General features: G+C 44.9%; 1 protein-coding gene across 1 annotated transcript in view; it reads left to right on the top strand.

Annotated features, from left to right (window-relative positions):
- The window catches only part of MEIOSIN (meiosis initiator), a 2,478,810-nt gene that overhangs the window by 1,008,642 nt on the left and 1,451,704 nt on the right, over positions 1-18,464 (top strand). The window contains exon 6 of the mRNA XM_085627965.1: positions 8,894-8,984. Within this exon, the coding sequence (XP_085484091.1) occupies positions 8,894-8,984 (91 nt within the window). The remainder of the gene's footprint in view (positions 1-8,893; positions 8,985-18,464) is intronic.

Genomic DNA, 18,464 nt, shown 5'->3' with positions numbered 1-18,464 from the left:
GTCAGCAGTAAAAATGAGCCCCTACCAGATCCAAGGAAAATTGACACTGCCCCCTGTGTGAGTATTCATCCTATGTAGACATAAAGGATTGTTTTTCTTTCCCTACATGATTTGACAAGTAGCGTTTGTCCAGTGTGCTGGACTTTGTGCCTTCTTTATGCATATGCCCATTTCGAAATATCCTAGCATCATCACTTAGACCCTCAGAACGCTCAGCTTCTGAAAAACCCAACTGATTGCACACTTTGCTGCAACGTTAAAGCCTTATCTTTCACCAGGCTTACCAATACTCGTATGTCAGCATCCGCCAACAGAATTACAGGAGTTTCCAAGAATATAACTGGCACATCTGGGTGGGCAGTGGGGGGCTGGGGACATTGGAATGAGAGAGACAAGTGGCAGAGAACTTGGATTTTAAAGAAAAAAAGTGAACTCTTCACAAATTTAAGTGAGACAAACTTGCACATCTATTGTGGAGCTGCACCTATTCATGTTTTCGGAGCTTACTCTTCCGGTTCCATTACTATACCACTACTGTGCACAAGAGAACCCTGTTGCTACTGCCTGTGCTGCATATGCTCCTTGTGTGGGAGAAGAATGTGGAGATTTATCAGTGAGTGCACAGTAGTATAATCGCACCTCACCTGCCCAGGAATGTAAAAGGAGAGATTGATTTAACTGCCCAGTACTGCCTCTTGTGAATTTGTACTTGTGGATGCTGCCTCAGTGAACCACACCATTTTGGTTGCCCCAGGAATAGTTCATAAGCTCTTCCAAAAAGTGCAGTTATTCCTATCCACACGTTTATCAGATCATGTTCACATGTGAGTATATTTGAAGCTGGACAGCTATGAGTTCGCCCTAGGATGAAGAACACCCTTCTGTCCTACAGGTTCATATTCCGACACAGTGCAGACTGGTAATTGACTACATTAATTGAAGTAATTGAAGTATACTTGGCATAGACGGTCTTTAGGTACTCTCTCTACTATTGAAATTTTGTCACATGCATACTGGTTGATAATTGGGAGCAGTGCACACTGACACATCCACCCACATTCTGTACAACCTGCCACTACAACAGTTGCATTTAAGGATGCATGACCATGTACTGCATAATTGGACTTGCGCTTGAAATAATGTTGCACAGTATGTTGCACTGATTACAGTGCAGGTTCTCGCCGTGCAGACCCACCATAGTGATTTATGGAATAGGTGGGGCAAGCAGATATCTTCCCAGGACAAGTAGATTTCTGTAAAACTTTGTCCATTGGCCAAGTAGATTTTTGACAAATTTCCACACCCCTGGGAGTTGGTGTCCTTGCCATTTGAAATCCTCAGAGTCCATGCCACAGTCTTTGTCAACATTGGTCAGACAGTGACCAGCAAGGCCATGTGGCAGAGAATGTCTTTTGATGCTGTGCTGCTGTTGCTCCAGTGGGCCAGGTGCCAGGCCAGGTGTCCTGGGAGATGGTGCTGTAGCACCGACCCTCACGGTCTTTTCCGTGGACGACCCGCCCTCCTGCGGGGACCCTCAGAAGCAGGCCGTGACGATGTTTGGGATGCTCCATCTGATGTTTCCTCCTCCTCCTCCTGATCCCTCCCTGTGGGTGGTGATGTTCTACGCCTTCTGGCACAGGGAGAGTTGCCCATGTTGTCGGCCATCCTACGGAGTGTAGTGTGAATTCCCGTGAACACCGTCACGAGCTCAGCCTGTCTGTCCTCCATCCTCCATTGGTTTTGCAGTAGACAGGCATGTAGCTCCGCATGTTGCTGGGCCTGCTGGGTCTTGATCCCCTCGAGGACGGACACAACCTGGGCCATGCCCGTGGTGTCCTGCCGGTATGTGTCCAGGATGTTTCGGACATGGGAATATACCGGATCCCCAGCCAACTGGTCAGGCTGGCGCCTCCGCCGTCCTCCACTCCCACCACCCCTGCCCACTTGCACCTGGCCTGCCCTTGTGGGCACATCGGGTCTCCAGGACCCCTGAGGGGTGGCATTGGCGTTGTCGCCTGCCTCCTCCTGGGTGCCCGGTACACCGTGTCCCTCCTGGCCAGCCTGGCTGCTTTGTGGTGGTGGGGCAGGGATCCTGGGTGTCTCCTAGGATGTGGCAGGAGTGGGGGTGGTGGTGGGCCCCGTTGTACCTGACGCAGGTGCTGCAGGTCGTTGGACACCAGAGGGGCCAGGTTGGTCGGGGTCGTCCACAGAGTGGTGAGAGTCATCGCTTCCGGTGGGATCGGCCTCCCGCAGAGCCGGGTCCTGGGAGTCTTCCCCCCCAGTGTTGGGGGGTGAACCACAAGGTTGACCTGTGTGTGAGAGAGACAATGTGAATTTTGTTCCATGCAACATCCATGTTTCATCAGTTTCAAAGTTGGAACATTTCCTCTGGGAATTTGGATCTGTCTTGCATTCCACTCACAGTGCACTTGTGCATGGGTGTGTCCCTTGGGCACAGCTTTGGCGCCTTTAACTATGTGTGGCACAGTCTTACTTGCTGCGTCAAGTGTGACTGCAGTCAGCAGTGGAGTGGGCAGGTGTGGCGAGCCGTGCATTGGCGCCTTCCGTGTTGCACTGTGCGTGGGCACATGAAGTTGTTCCACACACTTATATGATGCAGGTAGCTGTCGTTATGCTCGTGCACAGGTTGTGACATGGCCCTGTGTTTTGCCATGGAGGAGAGGGGGGGTGTTGGCACTGGCCACCCTTGTCTACATGCACGCAGTCCACCTGCTGACGAGCAGACATTCCCACACACCACATGGCTGATTTGCTCTCCTTGTGTCTCCCTCCCTCTCTGTCGCCCTCTCCCTCCCTCTGTGTGTCGGCCTCCTCCCTCTGTCCGTCTTCCTGTGTCTCCCTCCCTCTCTGTCCACCTCTCCCTCCCTCTCTGTCCCCCTCTCCCTCCCTCTGTGTGTCAGCCTCCTCCCTCTGTCCGTCTTCCTGTGTCTCCCTCCCTCTCTGTCCCCCTCTCCCTCCCTCTGTGTGTCAGCCTCCTCCCTCTGTCCGTCTTCCTGTGTCTCCCTCCCTCTCTGTCCCCCTCTCCCTCCCTCTGTGTGTCAGCCTCCTCCCTCTGTCCGTCTTCCTGTGTCTCCCTCCCTCTCTGTCCCCCTCTCCCTCCCTCTCTGTCCCCCTCTCCCTCCCTCTGTGTGTCACCCTCTGTCACCTCAGCCCAGCTTCCTGGGCACACACTGTTAGCAGATCTTTGAATGACCCTTGGCTTGTTGATGTGAGTTTGTTTCTGATCTCCAGGCACCCATTGGGTGTAGTGTCTGTGTCTGCGCTGCTACTGTGGTGGTGTGTGCTGCCACTCTTTCACAGTGTTGGCTGTTCATTAGCTGCTGTCATGTGCAAAACAGTGCCTTCACCCCCATGTGTTAATGCAAGGCGTCCGCCATTTGCTGGCGAGTCTTTCCTGTGTGGGGACACACTGTTTGTCTGGCTGTGACCTTGGTCATATGGGCAGAGGGCATTGTTGTCTGCTTCTGAGTTGCACTATGTGATTTTTTGGGCCCACCCTCCCGCCATCCGGGTTACCGTGTCATGTGTTGGTGTCTTCTGTGGCCTGTGACTTGACATTGTCCAGCTGGGTGCATGGGGCATGGTGGCGCCAGTGGCATGTGCGTGTTCATGGAGTGTGGTTGAGTCATGCGATAGCTTGGGGTGGTAGCATGCCTGTTTGTGAGTTTGGTTGTGGATGACGTTCCCCCCATGTGAGGTGCGTTGTTTGTGTACTCACCCGGGTCTCGGAGTCCTCCTAATCCTTCAACTGCCTCCACCGGCAGTATGGCCATCACCCTCTCCTCCCAGGGATGGTAGTGTACGGGTCTGCGGGACGGCCCTCCTCCAGTGACGTTGGCCTGGTTGTGTTCATCCGTCATCTTGGCTCGGACCCTCCTCCGCACATCGTACCACCTGGCTTGGCATTCCTGCTTGTTCCTTCTGGTGTCCTTAACAGCATTCACAGCATCGACGATGGTCTGCCACATGGCTGTTTTTGCTGAAATGCTGGTCTGTCTGACCAATGTTCCAAAGAGGTGTGGCTCGACTCTGAGGATTTCATCGACAAGGACCTCCAACTCTCGGTTACTGAACTTTGGATTCTTGTTAGTGGGCATGGTGAGGGGTGTGGCTGTGGATGGGGGGGTGTGGATGGTTGTGGGTGTGTGGGTGTGGTTGTGCAGGTGTGTGTGTGAATGTGATGAGGGGTGTTTGTGAAGGTGGTTGTGTGAAGGCGTGCAAGTGTAAGGTGTGGTAAAGCTTCTAGTATGGTGCTGTAGGTTGTCTGTGGGGTCTGGCAGCAGTGAGTCTGTTGCAAAGGCTCATGGTTTGTGTGTGTGGGCTCTTTTTATTGGTCCATTGGTGGGTGTGGCTGTGTTTGAAGTTTGGGTGGGTGTGTTATAAGGAGTGGTTGTGTTTTGTGCCTCTGTTTGTTTTTGGCAGTTGCAGGTCAGTGAATGTGTTGTTTTAGTGGTTGTTGGACATGTTTAGCGGCTTTGTGCCATTCGAATGGTGTATTCTTGTGTTGTTTTGGTTTGTCCTGGTTGTGTACGTGCGTTTTTAGCGTGTGTACGCGGTGTACATGGGCCATTTTGTTGTACAGTGCTGTCCTTGTGTGTGGCTTGGTACGACTCGTACATGCGGTTGTGATGTTGGGGCCGGGGGTGCGCTCCGTACTTAGGATGTTGTGGTGGGGGTACGACTCTGACGTACACGGGTGTACATACACGGGTGGGGGTACGACTCTAATGTACACGGGTGTACATACACGGGGGTAGGACACGTACACGGGTGTACATACACGGGGGGTAGGGCACGTACACGGGTGTACATACACGGGGGTACGACACGTACACAGGTGTACATACACAGGTGGGGGTACGACACGTACAGGGGTGTACATACACGGGGGTACGACACGTACAGGGGTGTACATACACGGAGGGGTACGTCACGTACACGGGTGTACATACACGGGTGGGGGTACGACACATACAGGGGTGTACATACACGGGGGTACGACACGTACAGGGGTGTACATACACGGGGGTTACGACACGTACAGGGGTGTACATACACGGAGGGGTACGACACGTACACAGGTGTACATACACGGGTGGGGGTACGACACGTGCAGGGGTGTACATACATGGGAGGTACGACACGTACACGTGTGTACATGCACGGAGGGGTACGACACGTACACGGGTGTACATACACGGGTGGGGGTACGACAAGTACAGGGGTGTACATACACGGGGGTACGACACGTACACGGGTGTACATACACGGGGGGTAGGACACGTACACGGGTGTACATACACGGGGGTACGACATGTACACGGATGTACATACACGGGGGTACGACACGTACAGGGGTGTACCTACACGGTGGGGTACGACACGTACACGGGTGTACATACACGGGTGGGGGTACGACTAATGTACACGGGTGTACATACACGGGGGTACGACACGTACACGGGTGTACATACACGGGGGGTTCGACACGTACGTACGTACGTACCGGGGCTGGGGGGTCGGCGCGTACGTACGGGGGCTGGGGGGGTCGGCGCGTATGCGGGCACATGTCTCCATGGTTGCTATGGGTGTTCGGTGCGGACGGTGTTTTTTCTATACGGTTGTAACTTCTGACGCACGGGATGGATCGTGATTCCGCGGTCGGACTTCACTGGACACTTTTTCCGACCCGAGGACGTGTGGGGAATGATTCCCAATGCAATTCGTATGGTCTTTTTCCCATGCGAATCGTAATTGGCAGTTTGTACGGCACTTGTACGATTCGTACGGTAAAAAGACCGGATACGAGTCGTACGGAGAAATTTTTTACCGGATCGTAATTGGCACCCAAACCTTTGAGAAAATCAAAACAACTATTTGGAAACTATGGTCTTTTACAAACAAGATTTTCCACTTCTGAACAATCACTGTCTAGATGGATTGTCTCCCGCATAATCCTCTGTTAGTAGAAAGCCACAAAAGTCTTACCCGGGAAACCTATAGCTCATTTCACAAGAGTTAGTGCAGCTACTGAGCCTTACTTAAAAATATTCCAATCTGTGAGATCTGCAGACCTGCATTTGGAGATCTGTTTGCACTTTTCCAAGTTACGATTATCTCGATTCGAATGTGAGCGCAGATGCACAAGTAGGACATGCTTCTCTAAAGAATGCTTAAATATCAGGCCTGTTGGTCAAAGTCAGTTGTGTTGCTGCAGTTGCGATGAAGCCTCAAAAACTGTCCATAGGGGAGATTGTCCTTCAAGACCTTAGGGTGGTGGCTGTCATATAGTAGAAGACTGTTATAGTCAGTGGCTTTTTTGTAGGTGGTAGTGGAAATAAACTAAATATGAGGGCATTTGCTACAGTAACTGATGTAAAGTTGTTAGATTGGTTTGAACTTGTTGGTTAGTGCACTAGGAAACATATTTCTGCTGCCATAGGTCTGATCCGTTTATTGTGAGAAACATATGTCAAATTTAACAAGCCTTTAAAGGTGAATTCTTATTACTCTGTGTTAAAGCTTACAGATATTTTGTTACGTGTAATGTCAGATTACCTTTATACGGAATGATTTTGGTGTTGGTTGCTGCCTCTGACAAACACTAAGGGGAGAAGATTTTCACTGTAGAATTTTTTGCTAGAATCTTTTCTTAAATGTTTGCCAGGACCTCGTTATAAAAAAGTCATTAAATAATGCATGCATCCATATATATAAAAAATATTCACACAAAAACACACAAAGGTTAAAGGGACATTATAGTTGCGTGAAAATGTCAGGTCAGGTAAAACATATTGTTTTAAACTAATACAACCACTGAAATTCACCAGTCATAGTTATCCAAAGTAATTATAACTTGTGCCCTAAAGTGACTGTATTTCACACCCCTGCCATTGACAGTATTGCCATCAATTATGTCATCTCAGATGTTGCAGTGATGTTATCAATGATGTCGTGGAACATGCCATGAGTGTTGTAATATGTGAAATAAGTAGCAGTGCATGGCGAGGGCATGAGTTATAGTTACTTTATGGCATGTGTTATTGTTACTTGAGATAAGTAACTATTTGTCAATACATTTCTTCAGCGTTCTCTATATTTAATAATTCCTGAGGCACTACGGACAAGTTTAATGATTTGGTATTTGGCATTCACGGCTTTCCATTCCCAATTTAAAGTGGCATAGATTATATTGTGGAAAAATCATTCAAGAAGTCAAAAAGATGCCTACTAGTTACTTTTATGTGAAAGCCAGTATTTTCGTTGCGTTGTTAAGAAGGCATATGTGTGCACTCTCCTTTACTTTGTGAACAAAATGCTTTAAATCCTACACCATGTTATTATAACAGTAGAGTAAAATAAATGAACATGCTTGAGCTGTTAGTATGTAGCACCGCATCAAAACAGCAATTACTTACTAAGCAAAATCCCCCCAAAAAGCAATTAGAAAGTGCCAGCAAGGTAAATACATCAGAGAGCACACTGCAGATCTAGATTAACAATGCGAATTCTTGAGGTCCATCACCAAACACAAATGGAAACACAAACGGGACAATATAACCATCCATGAAATGCCATAGGTTTGATGGGCAGTCGAACTGTGCAACAGAAAAGCATTAACTGTATGATAACCAATGGTTGAAGTATACTAACCCAAAGTCCACTCTCTCTCCCTCTCTGTAGTTCTTCCTTATCTTTTTTGAAGACTAGATAAGATGCAAGGCTAGACCTAAAAAATAACTGGGGTGCACATGCTGAAAATGTACGTCGGGTAAGAGTAATGCGCATGGCTGTATATGTACTATGGTGTTCTTGCATACAGCAAAACAGGGGCAGTTCTCTAATACATATCCCATTGTCACGTGAAGGGGTGAGAAAGAGTGTAGCCATTACAATAATGAGTAACATGTTATTTGTTAAGTGAAGGTTAGCTTTCACTATACTTTAAAGATGGCTGTAATTTCCAAGCAAGCTCTTAGAGATGCTTGCTGAATAGTTGAGATACTAGCTGAACAAAATGTTGAGACATTTTGCTGTTATTTTCCAAAGTTGTTAGCGGTTATGTGTCTTATAAATGACTCCTAGATTTGGGCCACCCTCCACACATTAGAATGTTACGCATGGACTTCCTACCAGATATTCAAGGTTCAACCTATGTATCGGTCATGTGTAACAGCCAGAGCCGTCGACCTCGAAGCTGGGTAACCAGGTTCGATTCTCGACATGGACACCCAACATCCTGTGATTCTGGGAAAAATCACTTTATCTCACCGTGCCTCCCTAAATGGATGTGCCTGTCTATAATGCAACTGGTACTCATGTAAAGCGCTCTGATACCTTCGGGTCGAGTTTGTGCTATATAAAACACCCCCCCCCCCCCCCCCCCCCCCCCCCAAAATAAAACTCTGTTCATACAGTTGGAAGTAATATCTACTATGGTTGCAGTCCCCAGTTATTTCAAGAAATAACACATCTGAAGTTTAGTGAAAACAGATTTTCAATTCTTTATCTGTGACCGATTCTAATGAATACTGCTATTTTATTTAAAGATAGTCAATCAATTTGGGGAGAGGAGTTGGCCTAACGGCTAGGACGATCGACCTCGAATCTGGGGACCTGGGTTCGAGTCTGGGCAAGATGCTGAACATCCTGTGATTCTGGGCAGATCACTTAATCTCCCCGTGCCTAACAAAAATGAATGTGTCCTCATGTAATGCAACTGGTGCTATGTAAAGCGCTCTGATACCCGATTCGGGTCAAGTTTGCGCTATATAAAACTCTATTTAAGATATATATATATATATATATATATATATAAAATTAAAGTGATGTAGATACCGACAAAGTAATAACCAATATCTTGCACCAACAGGAAACTGCCCCAAACGATTTCAAAATGGAAGTCAAGAAGAAGACACATGTTCAGCCTGTGATGACTGTGGATCTCAGCTTCTTCTACTAAGGTTTGACTAGCTAGTGTGTGTGAGGCAATTAGAAGATAGCAAGATTAGTTATATAGGATGTATTCTTATATGGCTCTATACCTTATTCTTCCTGTTAGGGACCTTCTGTAGATTCACATAATTTTACTTATCCCTACCATTAGAGCCAGGTCCACCACTCATGCAAATTGCTTACACGGACCCACCCTTGTCTCTTGAGTGTGTGATCATCCTTGCCTGTCCCTTTTCTACTGCCTATTAGTAGGGATCGTTACCTGCTTCTGTCCCACTAAGCATCTCCCTACCAGCCTTTATTTTATTCACTTATAAATATTTGCTGGTTTCATATTCTGTTCTCTTCTTTGTGGTTGGATTACTGATGCCAAACACTTGAATCCATAAAAATTGTGTTGATGGCTGTTTGCAGATGACCTTTACAAACATTACATCACTTGGTTGGGGAGCATCAAATAGGTTCACTAATGTGATATGTGTGTTTGGTATGTTGTCACAACAGAATAGCTTAATTTGTGCCGGTGTTTGCCAGTACTCAACACCGGCACGTGTTTTGTATCACCATATGATGATGCTGTCAGTCTATTTTTTTTAAAAAGCACAGACAAAGTGTTTGCCAATTCAATGTACAATTTCAAAAGGAAAAATACCAGGGTGCTCAGGTCATTCTTGCAGCTTTGGTGATCAGGAGTATTTCAAAACGTCACATTTGTAGGTCTGTAATGGCTAATTTGGTTTTGTTGGTACTAGTATTTGGGAATGCTAGAAGGGCCTGTAGGAGGTGCAAACTGCAGTGGCCTCTTCAGAAATATTTTGACCCTACCCCTTCTTGTTTTATAAATTAAGCACTGAATCAGAACCATTTAGTATGCATGCAAGCATGTAGTTCAAGGGTGATTCTATCTCACAGGAGACTTTGAAATATACTTTGGATAAGGAGGCCAGAGTTGACTATGTACTCTGAAGCGAAGCCTTTTTAATGAGGCATTGAAGCACCTAGTTATTTAATCTAATCCTCCCTTGTGGAGGTCATTTTCCCTGACTCTATGCAAGTGATCCGAGTAACACTGGAGGCTGCTAAGGTTCATGCTGTACAACTGTGTTTCGTTTGGGCTCTAGCTACCTGTTTCAGCCATTCCAAACAGTCTTCTTTTGCATTTGAACATTAGCACACTGTCTCAATTTGTCAATGTTGCACCCTAATAAGGGGAAGGTGGAAGAAGGGACCAGTGGGCAACAACCATAGTGGCTGAAGTTGTGTGCCACTGGTGTCCTGGAGTCCATCTTACTACAGTTTTGCACATTGTGGCAGGTACACCCTTTCCACACTTTACCATCAAAAAGTAATAAGCTTCTTTAGTTTTTTTCAAAGTGTCTTATGCAGATGTTTGCATATCAGTTAACTCAATTCATTTTTCTTGCACAGAGGGAACAGAGATTGGCAAAGACTGATTCAAAGGGGGATATGTCCTTCTGATGACCATATATGCAGAAGAAAGATGGCATCGAATAGATGAATGGTCCGTTTTAGATGCAACTTTACTAACCATGTTGTTTCGCTCCAGTCACCTTCTTATTCCAAGTCTTTACTGTTCATCACATTGATTCAATTTTTCAGTCTCTTTATCTTTGTACCTAACTAACTCTTTACACAAAGAAGACCATATTTTCAAATGAACTGGCCAACTTGTGGCTTATTGCCTCAACTTATATGCTGGTAAATACAGAGCTCTTTCATGAAACAACAAATCCATCCCTTTAGTTTCAAGTTTATTTGTTCAAGTGTTTAGTCTTTTAAAACCAATACACAAAAATGCAATAATTAAAACCTTTCAGACACGTATTTTACAGAAATTTGAATATAAAAATGTAAATCTAGACATGTTTTCAAAATAGAGTCTATTTAAAGTACATAGTGTGCAAGGCGTGTCTCCCCTGTAACAGTGCATTGTCAATTGATGTCTTTACAAGTTTCAAAATAAAGATACTTGGCAATCAGTATTTTTATATAGATTTTGTGTGTCTTCTATACTTCTTCTAAGTTCTTAGTTTACACTTATTGGTATGATTACATCAGACTAAGGAGACCAATGTTAACTCATTAATAATGTGTAAAAACATTCGGCCGATTCACAAAGGTAAAGTTAGACGAAAGTCTATACTACTTTCGGTATTCACAGAGGGCATTTACTACTCGTAAATGCCCTTTGTGAACACTGAAAGTCGTAAAGTTCGACTTTCGGTATTCACACAGGGCATTTACGAGTAGCAAATGCCCTTTGTGAATACTGAAAGTCGTAAAGCTAGACTTTAGTCTAACTTTACCTTTGTGAATTGGGCCCACTGAGTCTTGCCGGTCACTTTTTGATGTATGAAATGGCTCTGACACTCAAGCTTCTTGGCAATAATTTTTTTTTTTTTAGGAGTGACGTGAGGTTTTTATGCTCCTAGAAAGTTCATAGTTCACACTTATTTGTGTAGTGACATTGTACTAAAAACCATTAATAAACCAATTGTAAAGTGTGAAAACATTGAGACTTGCAGTTCACTTTTTAATGAATTAAATATCTCTGTCGTGAATAGAGTGCAAATATACTGTCAAGTATGGCCTGGCTCGGGTGGGTGTCACCCGTCTACGTAAGGCCTCTGAGGTTGTTGATTGATGTAGTTGTACCTATTAAATGTCTTTAAAACTGTTGTATTGAGAAGACCGATTTTCCTTTATAGCTAACAGTAATCCCAGAATTTCTTTTTTGTGAAAGTGCAAGTGCCTTGTGCAAATTAAGATCTTCAAGGTTGACATTACCAATGTGGCTTGAACATTACTGAGATGCAAATGGTCTTGAGTGTTCGTAAGTGATCAGTTCTGTCATAATCTTCGGACACGCGCAACAAATGTGTGTTAGAGATTCTTGCTTATATGTTAGAGATTCTTGCTTATATTTTACACAGTCAATTTTGTTTTTCTTACGATATATTTCATTACGTTTGCATGGTACATACCGGGCCCGTGGCCCGAAGGATACGGTTTGAAGACAATTTGTGTGTGTATAAACATAAAATTGTAACTCCTGTAAAACCTGCAGGTACAACAACAAAAACATTGTGCAGTTAGTCTCAAATCCCACAAATATATAATTGTCCAATTGGATAAACATTTCTGAGGTTTTAACTGGCAGTCCGGGTTGCTCAATGACCAATATCATAAGGGGAACACAGTCTGTCAGGCGTCTGGAGATGGAAGTGGGGGTAACTCTATGCCTCGATAAATCACCCACCGTGACCATATTTTCCTATGCTTTTGGGGGCAACCACGAGCTTGAAACACCGCAATCTCGGCACTCATGCAATCTTCAATGGCTTTTTTTCACCTGCCAATCGTCGGTGGGGGGGGGGTCAGACCCTTCCATAGCTGGGCGATATCCCGTTTAGCAATGGTAATGGCTAGAAATAACAGGTGTTGCTTGTACCGGTTCCCACCTATCCCATCAGTGCTATGTAGTAACAGCAATCTCTGATCTAGTGGGAGATCCCACAACAGCACCTCGCCCAGACATGCAACAGTCCTCCGCCAGAATGGCTGCAGTGCTGTACAGCCCCAGACAGTATGTATAAGAGTCTCTTCCTCTATCCCACATCTCAAACATAAGGGGAACTGAATGGCGCCCATCTTCCAAAGATAATATGTGCGGTCTATATATTTAAATTGCGTGAGACTGTAGCGCGATGACACAGCCGCACTTCGGGGGCTAGCCAAGGCTTCGGTCCAGTCATCATCGGTCATGTCGGGTATGTCCTCTAACCATGCCCTTCTGGTCTCGTGCGTCGTCAGTGTTTGGTAGATCTGACGGATCTTATGAGCACCTAAGTCGTCCATTAATAAGCGTGGGTGATAGTCAGGCAAATTATCAATTGACTAAAGTAGGATAGTAAGAGCATGCCGCAGCTGGAGATACTTTTAAAATTAAGTCTTATGTTTGTGAAACTCTGTCTGTAGCTGTTGGAACGACTTTAAGGTCATACACTGTATTACGTCACCTAAGGGGGATATTCCCACCAGGTCTCACCCTCGAAATCCAGCTAATGACGACACCGAGCGTAGATGTGTACCGTGCCACAGCAGGGTCGTCTGCGTCAGGCGGCCATGCCATCCCGTCCGCTTAACCGTAGATCTCCAAAGTCAAACCACTGTGCTGCTGGCAAGGGGTAGAAAGTCTAGGTTCTGCGTACTATACAGGATTTGAAGGAGGGAGATGCCCTCCATTGCCATATGTTCTAGTGCAAACGCTGGATCAGTTGGCGAATCGTACCACCACTCATTTACAATTAGCAAGTGGGAGGCCGTGTAATATGCTTCCACACGTCCACAGCGGCAATGCCGCCGCAATATGTCGACTGCGTGCACGTACTCAGTGCAACCCGGACAGCCCCGTCGTTCCAGAGGAATTTGTTATGTATGGCATTAACTTATGCGAACCAAACCTGCGGTATAACATACAGGAAGTTCTGTAGCTTATAAAGTATTCTGGGCAGCAAGACCATTTTAAAGATCGCTGAATGCCCGTATAATGAGAGCTGGAGGGGAGACCATATTGCAGTCTCTTCTTTAAGGCTCTTAATGAGTGGGTTGATATTGTGTGCCCAGGAAGTCTTGGGGCAGGGCGACATAAAAATACCTAGATACGTAAACCCTGTGGTAGCGAAGATAACTGCTCAGCCCATGATTCCCACACACCAGGAACAACACGGTCTTTGAGGGGTTAGTATTAAGCCCAGTGGTCTGGCCAAACAATCAGAGGATCTGTAGAATGCGGGGCCCCAAGATCCATGGGTCAGTCATTAAAAAGAGGACATAGTCCACGTATAGAGCGATCAGATCGGGACGGAGATCACTCGAAGCCCATGAGCACTGGGTCGCTACGCACCCATGCCGCCAAAGGTTCCACTGCAAGGGCAAACAGTAATGGTGACAGGGGGCAGCCCTGTCTCATACCACGACAGATAGGGAACGGGGCCGAGCGATGTCCTGCAATCCTGACCGAAGCTGTTAACCTTGTATAGAGCAAGCGTACGTAGGTCAAGAAGTACAGACCAAAGTTAATGACGTCCAGGAGTCGGAAGAGATACAACCAGCTGAGGGAGTCGAACGCCTTGTCGATATCCGCTAGGAGAAGTTCTTGCTATGGCATGGCATTATTCACCTGTCTGATGTGATGACACGTAGAGCGGTGTGGCATGAACCTGGACTGATCCTGATGGATCAGGTCCTGCACACAGGTCCTGAGGTGGTTAGCAAGGACTTCGCCCATTGGTCTCAAAGTTGATAAGGGAGATGGGTCGTACGATGAGGGATCTTGCGGTGGGCGACCTGGCTTCAAAAAGAGGACAATCTCTGCATGTCACCATTCTTGGGGAAGCTGGTGTTGGTCGATAGCTTAATGCAATGCATCCAGCAGGTGTGAACCTAGTTTGTTCATGTGTGGTCTAAGGAATTCCATAGGGAAACCGTTGGGATTCAGGGGCACGACCCAGGCGCATGGCTGTCAATGCTGCACTAAGTTCGTCTATGGTTATGGGAGCATCTAGTTGTTCCTGTGCATAATCTGTAAGCCTACACACAGTCAACATTCTTGATTTTGAGACTTATCTTTCCAATTGGAGACGAAATCTTTGGTTTCCCACATGCTAAAACGGAATTGCATAAACTGATATTTTATAGTTAATGAAAAATAAGGTCAAAGGTATTTCTGGGGCTGCAATTTTTTATATGAATTTATCACTGTCCAGACACGTTGTCTTCGTGTGAGGGTGTTCATATCTGTTGTATGAGACAAATGTTTGGTAGTAGCCTTAAATGCTTGATAAAATGCAGCTTTCCCAATGCTCGCACTCTAGACTTCTTTTACACCTAGTTCTTCAATAGACTCATTTAGATGGGATCCCCAGGAGTCTTTTTTGTTGATCTGTTTTTGCTCCTCAATTTTCTGCCAGCACAAATTATTGATGGAGCCTCTTTCAGAGGCACATAGCCTCCAGCATAGTTAAATGTATGCGATTTTGCATTTAACTGTTTGGTTTGTCAGACTAAACTTCAGGCTGGGGAGGCTGATTTCGAGATATTAAACACAGATTTGTACATTCTTGTTTGGATCTTGTTTAAGGTGTGTGCTTCTAGACCCATCATCATTTCCATGCCGTACATCACTGTTGGCATTAACTGGGCACGCATGACGGATAGCGGATGACTGAATGACGGACAACTCAGTTTCTTTTTTAATAGTTTAAAACCGTAGGTTAGCGATTGAGCTTTTGCCAATATGGCTGCTAAATGCTGTGTACATTTCATTTGATGTTCAACATTAAATTCTGGGTATTTGTATGTATCTGGTACACCAACCTTTTTCCCTTCAATGAACCAAGAGTAAGACTTATGTTTGGAGTCTACCAGCCCTACTAATTTTGTCTTTTTCAGGTTTAATTCTATCCCTTGTTTATCCATGTATATTTTTAGGGCCTTCATGCTACGTTGTAATGCTATTGGTGTTTGGCTTAGTAGAACAATGTCATCTGTGTACTGAAGACATCCTATTTCCTCTTGAGCCAAGGTTGGCGGGTGACAGTTGCCCTTCAGGAGTGCTTCTATAAGGTCGACGAGATAAACATTGAACAGACTTGGGGCTAAAATACACCCCTGTTTTAATCCGTTTCTTGTGTCGATTTTATTTGTCGCTCAACTGCCATCTATAATTTTGACCTTACCCCAAGTTCCTTTATGTAGATTGCCTTCAATAAGCTCCTAGGGATGGGCCAATTTTTGCCATAAGCTCCCACGAGGCACTCATTAAAATGCGGACTTGAGGTCTACAAAGCAAGCAAAAATCTGAATATTCTAATCTTTGGCCTTTTCTACTAAGAGTGTTAGTGCTGTCAGATTCGTTAGCTTGCCCATACCAGCCCTAAACCCGGATCAGTGGTATAAGCTTGTTGTCTTCTGTCCATTGTTTAATCCATCCCTTTATTTCTATTTCCTAGTTCTTTAAGCCAAAATCTTTATCTGTGAATTGACTTTTGGTATGTACTTTTACCAAAAATGATCTCCGTTGATCAGAGCAGCTGAATGGTCACGCAGTCCCTTTGGAGACCAAATCAGTGGTGGTTTCTTGGTCATCTGACTTTCACTCTCTGACTGATCTTGTCTAAATAAGGCATCATGCTTCCCATGCCTAGGACCTGGCCTACAGTCAATCACAAAATCCCAGTCTGAGAAAAAACAGGTCCATCTGAGTTGCTTTAGATGGCTTTAAAAAGTGCAATAAGTCAGTAATTCTACTGAGATATTATAATCCGTGCATAGCCTCAATCACCCCCTTTCTCGGGTATAAAGAATGTTGGTGAAAAAGCTGGAGACTGGTATGGTCGAATTAAAAGATTAGCCACATTTTCAACTAGATACTGTGTAAGATATTTCATCTCCAAAACCTTTGAGTGCGTACACAATACAAGGAACCTTTGCAACTGGTTCTTAAATCTATTTTGCAATCATAACTTTTGTACAGAGGTAATTCAGTTGCCTATTTCTTATCACAAACATTACTAAAGGCTAGGCAGACAGTCATTTCTAAATTTGACAGATGGTAGTTTGTGACGATGACAGAGGTAATATCATCCATCTCCCTGATAGAGTCCCATCCGTCAAACCATAATTCAGGCCCTTGGTCTACTTTTAAAGTCTTTTACAAAATGTCCTGACCTTTCACTATAGAAACAGTTTATACACCTTTTGTCTCTCTTATATAGATGTGGGCCCTGTGATCCTACCCACCTGCATTGGCTCAAAAGATTCCACTCTTATGTTCTCTTCAGTTTTATGCCCCACTAATACTTGTTTTCTTGTGATTTACGTTCAGAAAATTGATGATAATCCTTTTTTAAAGTGCACTTCTTGGGGTGTTGGGGGCACACCCAGGTAAATAATACTTAGCATACTCTTTTTCCAGGAAGGAACAACTAGCAGGTGTCTCTCGCTTCTCTCTACAGCAATTTATGCTATTCAAATAAGGATTGTTAAGAGTCCGATAAAACTGACGGAGTAACTCTCTTTTGCAGAGGGAGTATTGCATGTAGATACAGATAACCACCCTAGAAAAAGATGCACTGTGAAAATAATTATAGTAATCTTAGCCTTCATAGTATAAAACAAATTAACATAACTTTCCCTCTTCTATTGGGTGGGTCCCCACCTACTATCTAAATATGTTTTCTCAGTCCCATGATTGCTATATTAGGTAAATAGTGATTGGAATTCTCTTATTTTCTCTGCCAAGCCTTGTAAGTATACCCCATACCTTATAAAGCTATTGAATCTGCAGTTGGGTGTCAACCCTTCAGCATGTCCCCCTGGCAACCAGTCCTCATACCTGATCCTCCCAAATCCTCTCATCCTTTTATACTTTCTCCTCCAGTTAGTATCTGGGGAGAAGAGGGTGACCTCCTAGGCAGTTTCTCTTATCATTGGTCCGGGACACCAGCAACTCATCTATTGCCGAAGCACACGTAAGGCAGGCAAATGTAACCATTGCTATTTCCATCCGATTCTGATTGTACGAGACAGGACAGCCTTGCAGCTCTAATCATTCCTCATAGCTCTGCAGCCCTAAGAGGGGGGAGAATTTTCACTTCTCTGTTTTGTGAGAGCAACTAATGTCATGTCAACTTATATAGCTCTGAAAATGTCTGAAAAGAATATGCACTCCTGCACACAGTTTGCATTACTATTCGGAATATTAGTGTTCTAGGCACTAAGTCTGTCGCACACACACTCTAAAACGTTAGTACTTTTATGTTGGCATACAATCGGGCCTGGCTTGTATCAAACATGTACGTATTATGGAGAAAACCCTGCCACACATATTAAGCTGCATTGCTAACTGTAGGCTCATCATATTTCGTAGGATTAACCACATGCACTAAAACATTTGAAAACACTACGAAGGCCTTGATAAATCATAGAATCCCTCTTCACTTCTGACCAAGCAGTCTCTACTACCAATCTATGACGTGGTCATGTAACTTGATACATTTTGATAACCCTGTTTTAAATTTATACACACAAAAGGTGATGTGAGGAAAACTTGAAAGATGTCTAACCATGGTCAATTGGTCACGGTAGCATTCCAACCCACCCTTTTTTTGTTCATTATGCCACTTCAATATGGATCCAGCCATGTGCAAGTCAGTCTTACCATGCTCCAGTAGGAAGAGTCCAGCCAAACTGTGAAGCTAGGTCCTCCCTGAACCAGAACACAAGCAACTCAAAACCAGTTTCACTGTAATTGGGGCTCATCAGTCGGGTGTTGAAATTGAAGGATCAGCATTACAGTCAGATGCTATCCCTTACTGGAAAAGGGCCATAAACAGGCAGCTGCAAATAACTTCATATTTGCTGGACACTAGCTCCCTACAGTCTTCAAGCATTTTACCAACTTT

This window comes from Triturus cristatus, chromosome 9, assembly GCF_964204655.1.
Source record: "Triturus cristatus chromosome 9, aTriCri1.1, whole genome shotgun sequence".
In the NCBI taxonomy this organism is placed as follows: domain Eukaryota; kingdom Metazoa; phylum Chordata; class Amphibia; order Caudata; family Salamandridae; genus Triturus; species Triturus cristatus.
The sequence above is the reverse complement of the archived record's forward strand: the minus strand, read 5'-3'. Positions and strand labels throughout refer to the sequence as shown.